At 40.5% G+C, this 12,473-nt stretch overlaps 1 protein-coding gene across 2 annotated transcripts; it reads left to right on the forward strand.

Moving 5' to 3' along the window:
- The first annotated feature begins 638 nt into the window (after positions 1-638).
- Positions 639-8,634, forward strand: hykk.2 (hydroxylysine kinase, tandem duplicate 2). Of its 2 annotated transcripts, none has more exons than XM_006637853.3 (5): positions 639-736; positions 2,384-2,693; positions 4,073-4,215; positions 5,997-6,177; positions 7,182-8,634. In XM_006637853.3, exons 2-5 carry the CDS (start codon positions 2,390-2,392, stop codon positions 7,673-7,675), a joined length of 1,122 nt encoding a protein of 373 aa, XP_006637916.2. In that variant the 5' UTR covers positions 639-736; positions 2,384-2,389; the 3' UTR covers positions 7,676-8,634. The 2 variants fall into 2 exon arrangements, with proteins under 2 accessions (XP_006637916.2, XP_015216863.2); XM_015361377.2 differs by having other exon boundaries at positions 668-741.
- The last annotated feature ends 3,839 nt before the right edge of the window (positions 8,635-12,473 follow it).

Raw genomic sequence — 12,473 nt, forward strand, 5'->3', positions numbered from 1 at the left:
ACAGATGGATTCCAACTTTTACTTTCATATAATAGCTAAAGACTAGAACCTTCTGTCAAAACATTCAAGTTTTGTTTCAGACGGGCTTTATAAAAGGATAATGATTCAAGCTCAGTAATTAAATTCTCAAGAAGCAAAAAAAAGAGTTCTTGATGGGACCTCATCAACATAATAAGTAATTAAGCAATTAAGAATTAATTCAATACATCCTGGAATGTAAAGGCTATTTTGCAGGCCTTTTTTTAGACTGTTCTAAATGTTTGAACACTGTACTCTAGACATTTGTGCTGTTGCTAGAAACACATGAAGACCATACAAACCCCACACAGATAGCACCCCAGGACCAGCATTGAACCCATGGCCCCAGCGCTGCAAGGTAGTAATACTACCCCATGTTACCATGCAGCCCGTGGAATAGTCAATTTGATATGTGTGCTTGGGGCACATTTCTGCAAGTTGAGTTTCCAAAACTCCACTGACCTCTGCAGGCTTTAACAAATGACAGACGGAATAAAGTGTGACAACATAAAAATGGACTATCAGGTGAATTATAACACAGCAACGGCGTTAAATAGATATGAAGAACATAACTGGAAAGTGAAGTTCAATGAGGAAAAAGGCGGAGAAAATCATGAGCTGGTACAGCTAAGGGCGTGACGTCACGCAGCTTCTGCTGGAGAAGAAGGAATAGTGAATTTCTACAAGAAATCTGACGGAAATAATTACGGGCCCGAAAGTAAGGTGTATTTTTTTGTAAAGTAATTTGCTTTTTTAAAAATTAGTTATCCTATTGTCAGTACATTGTAACAATCCACGTTATGTTTTAGAGTAGAAATGCACAAACGAGTTCTATACAAACTCTGCCTTTCGCTTTCTCTGTCAGTCGGTCAATGCCAAGACAATGCCACGCTGCGAAACGAGCAAAGAGAATAAAACCGAAACTCCTATAACAATTATATATTTATTAAGGATTTCAGTTAAAGCTGTCTCGATTAGATTGTGAATTCGATATGGAACAACATTTTTTGAAATATCGCACGGTACTGCTGAGTTCTTAGTGAAACGGGGCGTAGAAAATCCACGTACTGTATTGTGTAAATCGGTATATTAGTCAGTTTTTATTCTGCCCAGGAATCATTTTTGTTTATTCTGAAAATGGCAGTAGTGATGTTCTCAAACAATCTCTTCAAGTCGCTCTAATCCATTCTGAAGAACATACAGTAAATTACAGTAGAGACTGAATCGCAGCACCTAGATCGGGCGAACTTCTTGGTCTAGCAGGGCCGCTGTGTTTCCCGGTTTCCAGTCCAGCAGGGCTATTTACCAACTCAGCAGCCTTAACTGGATCAGTTCAACAGTTTCCCCTACCTATCCGGGAGCTGCTGCTTTTAAGAAAACTGGAAAACGATCAGACACGCTGTCCTTTCAGGACCAAGATTGGGAACCCCTGACGTACTGGATCGTCATGAATAAAACGCATTCACTATTTTATCCACCGACACAGTATCAGGCTGTGCTGATGTTTTCACTTTATTTTCGGCAGTATGGCGGTCATTTAGTCATACTTTGATATGAATAAGTAATTTGTTTATGTTTTAAGGCAAGTTTATCAACTGGTCAAAATGGAGTATTTTTAGTAAAACAGCTAACAATATCACTCAGAGCCATATCACTCTGCAACTCACAACTGGTAGCCCACTGCAGCTAAGCAGGTGTGAGGCCTGGTCAGTACCTGGATGCGAGACCTGGGAAAAACTAAGGTTGCTGCTGGAAGAGGTGTTAGTGGGGCCAGCAGGGGGCGCTCACCCTGCGGTCCATGTGGGTCCTAATGCCCCAGTATAGTGACGTGGACACTATACTGTAAACAGGCGCTGTACTTCGGATGAGACGTAAAACCAAGGTCCTGACTTTTAAAAATTCTCGAAAAGAGTAGGAGTGTAACCCCAGTGTCCTGGGCAAATTTCCCCATTGACCCTTACCAGTTGTGGCCTCCTAATAATCCCCATCTATGAATTGGCTTCATTATTCTGCTCTCCTCCCCACTGATAGCTGATGTGTGATGAGCGTTCTGGCGCACTATTGCTGCCGTCACATCATTTAAGTGGATGGTGGTGGCGGAGGGGAGTCCCCATTACCTGTAAAGTGCTTTAAGTGGAGAGTCCAGAAAAGCGCTATATAAGTGTAAGCAATTGTTAATCATTATTCTAATGTGGGTTTATTCAAAGCAAGGCAGTCGAGCTGAATAGAGAGCTCTGAGCTGTTGCTGGTATTCACAGCACTGGATCTGCACTCTGCCACCAGATGGCAGATGTAGAACAATGCAGAAGTCACAGCTCCCTGTTTTCTAAATTGTCACCTGACTGATTTTCCCCCTTGTCTCCAGGGTAACATGTCCACAGAGTTCCCTAAACCCCATCTCAGTGAAGCTCAGGCCAGGGAGCTGGTGGAGCGCGTCTTCGGGCTGCGTGTAGACAGCCTTCGCCCCCTGCCCAGCTACGACGATCAGAACTTCCACGTGGCGGAGAGCGGGGGCGGAGAGTACGTCCTGAAGATCATGAACTCGGCAGACAGCCGCAATAGCGGGCTAATCGAGGTGCAGACCCACACCATGATGTTCCTGCGGGAGTGTGGCCTCCCCACGTCCTCTGTAGCCAGAACCCAGCGTGGAGAGACAATGAGCCTGGAGACCATCGGTAAGACATCCAGACAGGACAGGTACAGGGCTGTGTTGATCCAGCAGTCCTTTTCAATCATACAGTATACTAGAATAGGAATTGATTGCGCAAATGAACATGATGGGATAATTATAGGTTGCTTTGGTTTAAACAGCCTTTCTCAGTGTAGTTATATAAAATATAACTTTTAAAGTTATTTATATAACTTTTAAGAGCCCTGTATAGGTGCTAACGGCATTAACAAATGAAAAGTTTAGAAAAATAAAAACCTTCACCAAATTTTCTGATTTCCTAGAATCCAGTGGTAGAAACTCTCTTAAAATACATGTTAAGGATATCACTGTTTACGGTCCTGTGCACAGGTATTTTTCAGGCAAGAAAATATGCAACAGTTTTCCTGACAGCTCGCTGCTGTCAGTCTTTGACTGAACCTCAGGCTGCTTTCTGTGACATTGCAAGTGGTGATGAAACCTTGCTGTTCCATGGATTGACAGCTTGCTGCTGTAATGCTAATTACTATGTGTTTCACTCAAGAGGTGAACCAGTGGTTCTTCCATTCTTGGGCCCTTATTGATTTAAATGGAAACAATATTTAGAAAATAAATCAGCGTGTTGCTCTGGATCTCTGTTATTGTACTGGTTCACAGTCACAGCTTTTAAGCAACAGCTCAGAGTGTGTTTTTGGCAGTAGATTTTCAACACACTTCACACGTTGGAGATTAATTTGTAATCATTGAATGCCAAGGAACTGAAATTTTGGACATTGTTCTAAGCCTAGTATTTCTAAAGAGCTTTGAATGCTATGCCAATAACATCTTTACAAAGTGAAAAGCCTTGAAAGAAGAGCCTGCCAACTACTCCAGATCAACTAAATTGTTTCAGACAGGATGGGTGTTTCATGTTGGCTCCAAATCGAAGCAATGTGTACATTGAGTGGCAATCAATTCTATAACTGATTCTCTTTTTGTCAGCCAAAGCTTAAGCAGATCTGATGGTCTGAACAGCTGATCGGGTTTACAGACATCTTGTAAAGAGCCTGTGATTTAGGGCATTGTGTGTTAATTAATAGAGAATGCACACATTCCTAAAATGGGCTTGTGCAATGGGAATATATTAAAATAAAAAATACAAAGTTATTTGAAATGAGTACATATGACATTTTAGCACTACCAAGTTGCTGTTAACATCTAGCAGTGTCTATTTAGCAAATGCTTTTCATCACTTTTTAACTTGCTTCAATTTAGAAAGTTACAAATCATTTTTTCCATAAAGCATCCGGTTCGTATGAGCCCAAATGGTAGCCCTACCAGTATAATAGCAGTGGGTCAAGAGAACACCACCAGGATTTTTGTAAACCGTCCTCACCATTTTAAAGATGATCTTGTCTTTCTTGGCAGACTGTGGCTCAGGCAGTAAGGGGTACATCGTGCGGTTACTGACCTACCTGCCAGGGACCCCTGTTGCTAAGATCCCGAGCACACCACAGATCCTCTACGAGGTTGGGAGAATGGCTGCTATGCTCAACAGAGCCTTGCTGAAGGTACTGCTTATTGCACTGAGGCCTTGCAAATCCAAACGAGCAAGACCTGTGGAAGCTGCAAGACAAAACCCCAGCTGACTGATAACTCAGCCTCATGCATGTTAAACTCTGGAGATGTTACTCTAGAGAAAAGTGGAAGTATTTTCATAATGCAGTTGTTGGTGCACCTCTTGGGTAGAAATCCAACTAAGGTTAATAAGTAACTAAGCATTTTTGCACTTTATACCATAATACTGATAAGAAGGCTGTACAGAGAGATATAGAAGCTCTCTGTGCACCTTGAGTAGAGTGACTGATAATCTAGGAACTACTTGTATGAAAATATAGATCCCAAAGCATTGCTATAAAGATATCCATTTACAAAACACTTTTTGATTTGACCCAATTCATATGTCAGATTTACATCTGCTAAAAAAAAAATCTATCATCACACTTCGACTGGCTGCTGAAACTATATCGGTGATCCTTGCTATAAAATACTTTATATTTGTGTTTTTAGAATGCTAGATGTACTTTGCACATTTACAACTGTCCAGCAGCAAAATGCAACTGTAATTTTTTTCCAGGATAAGGGTACGGCTGTGCTGGGCTTATTTTTAATTGGCTAATCAAAATCCAGTTTAACAAAGGTGCCTTTTTTTCTAGAGCAAACTTTGCTTCACTGTGTTATACTGTATACAGTATCTAGCTACCCTAAACCTGATTCTCTAAAATTAATAATAAAACCAAATATTCTATATTGTGTAATATTAAAATATGATATATAAAATATTATATAATATTCTAAAATATTCTTGCTAAAGCTTGAGCCTTTAAACTTTTCCAATTACTTTTTTCACAAATTGTGAACCAAATTCACTCTTAACCTAGAGACATATTCTGCTGTGCTGTGTAAGTTGCAGTAAAATGTTGCAGTGGGCACTTATTTGACACTTTTATGAGTAAGACAGGCCTCAACATAAGTTAACTGGCTCAAGGTGTCGGAGCACATTACAAATTCACAATGAGCTTGGAAGAGCAGCTGAAGTCTTTAATAATGTGAACTTTATTACAAATACACTCACTCTGTTTCAGTTTCAGTTTATTGTCATCTGCACAAATGCAATGAAATGCTTATTTGCATGTATGCTCCTAGACAAGACTTTAAGGAAACACCAAAAACATAAACACAGAACAGCAGCAGCAACAAGTTACATAACATACTGTACATCTTAGAGGAAAAAAAACACATCAGTGTGAGCCAGTGCTAGGGGTAGAGTTCAGAAACATAAAACAACCTAAAACCCATTACCCTATGAGCCCTTTATATAATAGACATTACTATGATGCCCCATCTGCGAATATGGCTTCTAAACCCTTTAATTATTGTGCATCACCACCTAGTGAGACTTCTTCTAGGTAACAGAGGTCTTAAACAGCCTGTAGTGGGAAGCTGGCTGATAAAACAGTCCTCTCAATGTCCTGGCTGCTACAGTGAGAATTTTTGTTACTGACCAGTTACAATACTGACTGAAAAAGACAGGAACTTCTCCGCTCAATTGCATGTGATCTGAGAAGGAGCTGTAGTCCACATAATTCTTGAGAACTCACAGCCTTGACCAAGAGAATGCAATTGCAACAGAACACCAAACATAAAAACTGATGTTTGGATGTTTGTGCCAGCTTGGTTAATCGTGCCTTTATAGCATAGATAGCTATACAGAAGTTTGATATTTATGCCGTCGGCACAAGAAAAGCACAATTTCAATGCAATTGGATATGTTTAATACATGTTCTTCCAGATGGAACATCCCCAGCTCCAGAGCTTGAAGCGGGAGAATTTCTTCTGGAGCCTCTACAGTGTTCCTCTGATAGAGTCTTACCTCTTCGTGATGGACGGAGACCCCATTCAGCATGTGGTGAGAAACGTCATCCAGCTGTACAAGCGCCAGATCCAACCCCGACTTGGCTCCTTCCGACAATGTGAGTTTTTCTCCATCCTTTTTTCCTCTCCATTTTAGACCTGCTGCACATTGGGTTTTGAAGTAGAGGGCAGTGGAATGTCCAGGTCATGGTATCCTTTTCACATCTCCGGATTCATTTTTAGATGAATTAGATTGACTTGCACAGAGTCTTACTTAGAACAGTCTTATTCCAGCTACCAATGTTAGCAACCGAGAGTCCGATCTTGTTGAGGTCTTATAAACTGCCCTAGGCTGAGATGGAAGGATTCAGAAATATTCTGTATAGGTCTACAGTATTTCCTCAGGTGTAACACAGGAGTAGTTTCAGTGAGTTCACACACTACAGAATTGCATAACTGATGCTTTCATCCCCTAAAAAAACACCCGAAAACTGATGTTTTCTGCTTATGATCTAAAATGTGGCAGAAGTGCATTCATTTTTGACTGAAGTTTCTTATTAAAAAAAAGACCCATCCAGAATTTGGGTATTCAATTACAGTACCCTTAATATCTGAAATTCACATTTTTAACAGAAGCCTTTCATATATTAATTCAAATTAGTACTAGAGCTGTTGTGGGCCACAGTTAAGCATTTAAAAATTGAGCTCTATTGTCCAGGGAGGTGTGAAGAGTTTGGACTTTGCTCATATCACTGACTGGGACTGGAAATTCCCAGACAGTGGTGCACAATCGGTAGAGTGTTACTGGGGGCAACAGTGATTCTTCCAACTTCCTGAATACTTGTAAGCTTGACGTGATGTTAGTGAGAGTGACATTAGTGCTGCACCTCTTAGTTGCCCCAACTCTATGGAGCTTGCTGCTTACCAAGGCATGTGTCCACCTACAGAGCCACATCAGAGGAAATGTCTGCGCTTACTCTGTCCTCATTGTCCTAGTGCTGTACCCTTTGCCTGTTGCTTTGTTGTGTTCCAATAGGCAGTTACTGTATGTGCTGAGCAAGTACAACATTGATGAAAACCAATCAAGACATTTCCAGTTACACTGCCCGTTCTTTTACCGCAGGTATACTCCATGGGGATTTCAATGACCACAACATTCTGATTGAGCCTGATGGGCCAGCGGAGGGCGCTCTCATCAGCTCGGAAGGGCAGCAGCTGCAGAAGCGCTACCGGATCTCCGGCATCTTGGACTTCGGGGACATGAGCTGGGGCTGCCTTGTGTTCGAGGTGGCCATCACCATCATGTACATGATGATTGAGAGCCAGACGCCCATGGAGGTGGGCGGGCCTGTGCTGGCGGGCTACGAGAGCGTGACACCCCTGACTGAGGAGGAGCGGGACGTGGTCTTCCTCCTGGTGCTGTGCCGCTTCTGCCAGTCCCTGGTGAGGGCACGGCACACCGTGCTCCAGGACCCGGAGAATGAGGAGTACCTCATGATCACGTCGCGCAAGGGAGGGACTCTCCTGGCGCAGCTGTGGGAGATGGGCAAGGAGGTGGTGGAGCGCCTGTGGTTCGACTCGGCTCGCTCCTACCAAAGCAGCAGAACCGGGGTGTGAGGGAAGGAAACGGGAAACGACAGCAGATTTATCCATTCCCAGTGTCATTAGATACCATTGTACATTAACAGTATGCTTATAGCACATCAAATTGTTCATTGTTATTACTGTTACTGCAGCTACTTACAGAGTGTGACAGGATAAGCTCAGGAAATGGAAAATAAGTACTGTACGCTTTTACAGAATGTGCAGCACCATACAGCTTTGAAGATACAGTTGTCATGTAGGGTGCCATACAGAGGTATTCTCTCCCATATAAGGTTTCCACATTTTGATGCTATTTGATCTTGCAAACATGACATTTGGGAATAGGGCTTTTACATACTTTTTAGAATCTGCACAATCTATTCCAAACTGATAAAGCTAATGATTGTTGATCATGTATGACCTGTACAGCACATAGATAATTAGAAGAATCTGAATTCCATAATTATTAACCCCTTGCAGTGCGAACTGATTCTCAAACAGGTTTGATAAACATGCAGCGATCAGGGTAATTGTCATTGATAAAATGTTGGAATTAAAACTAGCCTAAACAGCAGTAGTTCTTATTCACACTTAAGACTTGATTTGTATTAAATTCCATTTATATTTTTTTATTATATAAAAATGTATAAATATATAATGGATACTTACATGAATATAATACATGGTTTAAATGAAACTTTTGTATGAAATTTAGTTTCAAGGAGAACTCTAGCAACTTTGAGAAAGTTGTTTAAATTATTAATCCCTGCTTAGATGTGCACATAAAAACTAGCAGGCTAAAGGAATAACAGCAATGAAAATGTGCGCTGGTATAGCATTAAAACCCAGGCTACATGCCCTAAGGGCAGTTGACCTCCAAAAGAATCAACTAACAAAGGCATGTTTTTACAAACAACACATTGTGTTCATGCTGCCCGGACTTCATTGCCAATCTATACATGTATCTGTATATTAAAATGGTGTTGCACAAATGTGGTGTTAGAATATATTTAATTCATTAACAATCTCCCCAGCAGCAACCTTGCAATCTGCCCTCACTGGTGTGAGCAGCCTCCAGGAATTTATTTAGAGTCTTTAAAAGAGATTTTAAACAGACAGATTGGCCACATGCCAATGCACAGCAGAACTACGGAGAAGTCGGATTTGAATTGCTCTGCTGTCAGATTGGCACAGACTGCTTCTGCCCCCAGATGTGCCAGGTGCTTTGATCGCATCTTCTCCAGCCTGAAGCAGCAGCAGCCAGGCTCTGCACAGCTGGCACGGTGCCGTCACACAGTACAACGTTAACAAGGAGCTGTAGACAGACGCTCCAGCTGTGATCGCAGGATCCTTAACCAGCATCAACATCTGCTCCACGACACCACCCAGAGAGAGAGGGGGTGAAGAGCAGAGTGGTTTTCTTCTCTTTTCTCCCTACGTCTCTCCTTTCTTTTGTCTTAATTATTCTTCTTCCCAACTCTTTTCTTGTTGGTTCTTCCTTCTCCTCTCCTATTCATCTTTGTTAGAGTTGTGCTTCCTTTCGCTTCACTTTTTTCATATTATCTTCTCTCCGTTGTTTTTGTCTGCTTTCTCTCGTTGTTTTAAAAGCCAAGCAAACTTAAACATTACAAAAAAATCACAGGAAAAATGACAGTTATAGCAAAAGTCTAAGGGATTTTTGTTGCAGTGCATCAATGTCTTGAGAATCTAATTAGTGTGGCTTCTGCCCGCGTGTTAGAGCAGTTCAGGTAGTGATTAAAGGTTTCAGTGAATCCTGGTATGCAGAAGTAATTACAAATACTGCTGTCTCCTAGTTGACTTGAGTTGGCTTTCATTAACAATGCACTTCATGTGAAACACAGCTGTGGGCTTATCTTTTATAAGTGACCTTCTTGTTCGTGATATTCACAGTAATCTTCTAGCTTCAGCCATCTCGTTCATTTGACTGTTGGTGATACAGAACAGTGCTCTGAGCATGCTGATCTAGTCATTTCTAGACCCATTCCAGGCTCAGGGAATCAGCTTCATGAAGTGGCGGGATTGTTTATTTAGCCACCAACAACTTTGCATGTAAAGTAAGCCACCCCACCCCAACCCCATTATACACTGCCTATGTTTAGTCATAAAAGCATTTCCTTTTAATTTACAGTTGGATGTCCATGTCCAGAATTAATTCTGGAGATAGAAGTCATCTTTTGAGGTTATGTTAATATGTATATAATATACAGCAAAAGTTTCGTTTAACCCATCTGTAGGCTATGTTTCTTTTAAGTGTTATCTGGATCATTTTTTGCAGAGCACTGTCCAGGACAGCTTTCATCTCTTTGCTTTACAACACCGCATCAACCCAGTCAGGGTTGGCTTAAAACTTGTCAGATATGGCCAACTGTACTTGTTGGCAATTTTTGTGTATTGGTGTCATTTGGCAAAATCATTGTGCCGACATTGCATGGAGAGAGTTGGCAAGGCTACTGATATTTGCTTTCTAGCCCTTAATTAAAGCCCCTTAGAGTAACTGAAGCGATAGTGGATAATCTGATATTTTTGCTCCCAGTTAATATAATAAACTTGAAAAGCTACGATATTGACTGTAATACTGTCAGCATTTTATTAAAAAATATTGATCAATCATAGGTAAGTACAGAAATTGCCACAAATTACTGGTAGCAGATATTGTTAGTAGTGTATTACAGTACAGTATGTGCTCGAAAAGGGCTTTGAAGTAGCTTACATCCATCCATTTTCTAACCTCTTCTTGCAATTCAGGGTCACTGGAGCCTACAGTATGTCAGCAAACAACAGGAGCAAGGTACAGTAGGGTACACCCTAGATGGGATGCCAGTTCATTGCAGGGCAGACACACAAACACACTCACACCTACTAGTATGATTTTATTGTGGACTGTGGGAGGATACCCACATAGACACAGGGAAAAGATACAAACTTTTTGCACATAGTGCAACAGCCCAATTAAACCCAGGGCTGTTTAATTTGGAATTAAACCCAGGGCTCCAGCACTCTGAGGCAACAATGCTAACCACTGCACCATATACAGGGTAAGATAGTTTTCCATTCAATTATTAATATTCACCATGATGAACTGGTAATAATGAATTTCCATTATATATTGTATGACTTACTGTATATGTCAGCTGTTGTAAATCAAAGAAAACTCCATTTTTTTTCAGATTAAATCCAACTCCAAACATTAGCAATAATGTAAAGAAAGATTCACACTCAAGAAAATTGTATCCAAAAATAACCATTTAATTAAATTTAATTGAAGAAAAGTCATGATTTAAAACTAACAATGACTGTTTTCTCTGTAGGCTTTATCGGCATTTGCTGCAATAGTAAAATATTTTAAAGATAATAACATTGTGTAAATGTCTATCACAGATGCAGCTGACAATTCATATCAGTTCTTTAAAAGTTTCACAACTTCTGCAGTGCTTTGCAAAATTATTCACGCCCCTCTTATGGCGTCTTGTTCTGTAAGCAAAATGCATACACATTTGAATATTTTAGTCAAACCTTAATGTTCACACTGGAGCCTCCTTAGAGAACTAATTGTTTGAAAAATGAGAGATATTTTGAATGTACAATTATTCAGGCATGTGAACTCAATTTGGTGAACACACCTTTGGCAGCAATTACAGCCAAAAGTCTTTTTCAGAAAAGTCTCCTCAAATGATGTCATGGAAGATTTGCTCAAGCTCCATCATGCTGGTTAATGATCTTAAAACTTAAAAACATATGCAATCATGACTTTTCCATTTTTCATTCCTAGACATTTTCTTCATTCATTTGTTTTTACTTGTTAAGTTCTTAATGTCATTAAACATCTGGACCTGGAGTTCACTTAATCCCTTTTTACAGCTCTAAAATTGCTGGAGCTTTGAAGTTAACTCCACAAGTCTGTTAGCTCATTAACTCAGCTCATTGAATTAAAGGATAAGTTCATCATTTAACAAGGACCAAAAGCTGAGCAGAAACATCCAGAAAACATTGTAAGCCAGAGGGGCAGAATTAGGAAAACTTGTACAAGGCATTCTGCTTACACACAAACACCATTATTCCCAAGCAATGACAAAACTCACTCCATAGTCTTCAACTCATATTTTTAGAGTCATTTCACAAAGCAGTCTGCCTCTCCAGAGAAGATATCAGCTTTGTTTTCATGCAAGGTAGCCACATCTGTGACCTCATTTAAAATTCTGGTTTATGATTAAAAACTAAACTTTTAAAAGTGTCTTTTTAAAAGGTTACGTTGTTCCAGGGCTGTGGAAGCTGATGAATAGGTCATTAATTCCCAGGTTTAATGTTGACATCAATGAAGGCTTTATGGCTGCTTAGTGCTCAAGACAGAGGAGTCGGAGAGTTGGGCACCCTGAGTGCCCTCAGCTGCCGAGCGGAGGTCACTAGCCTGTAAGCAGTCATTCAGAACAGCTTGTAAAAGTGTTATAGTACGTCAGTGTGGTCAATGTAATCCGACAGCACCCGTTTGGGTTAGCAGAAATAATCAATTTATATGGAAATGCACGTTTTGCAGAGAGAATGCACAAGAAGTAAATTACAACCCCTAAGCCCTTGGCTCCTGGCTAAATTTAGTTAGAAAAATAAGTGTTCAATGACTTGCATACCTAAATGGGTAATCAAACCATAAGTGCATTTAAATTCTAGACTTAAAATGCATCCAAACGTTTTTCCCCCCTCCCCTTTTGCTTTGCTTAACTGTACATGGTTGGCTTGCTGATAAAAGCGATTTGTCAACATAAAATCCTGGCTCTTTCTTACAGTACATTGTTTTCTTTTATTCTGCAACAACCGT

Source organism: Lepisosteus oculatus, chromosome 13 (genome assembly GCF_040954835.1).
Source record: "Lepisosteus oculatus isolate fLepOcu1 chromosome 13, fLepOcu1.hap2, whole genome shotgun sequence".
NCBI lineage: Eukaryota > Metazoa > Chordata > Actinopteri > Semionotiformes > Lepisosteidae > Lepisosteus > Lepisosteus oculatus.

Excerpts from the sequence above, each read along its gene's own strand:
- hykk.2 (XM_006637853.3), top strand. The coding sequence starts at position 2,390 with ATGTCCACAGAGTTCCCTAAACCCCATCTCAGTGAAGCTCAGGCCAGG. Across the intron at positions 2,694-4,072 it reads AATGAGCCTGGAGACCATCG|ACTGTGGCTCAGGCAGTAAG; the intron begins GTAAGACATCCA and ends CTTTCTTGGCAG. Across the intron at positions 6,178-7,181 it reads ACTTGGCTCCTTCCGACAAT|GTATACTCCATGGGGATTTC; the intron begins GTGAGTTTTTCT and ends CTTTTACCGCAG.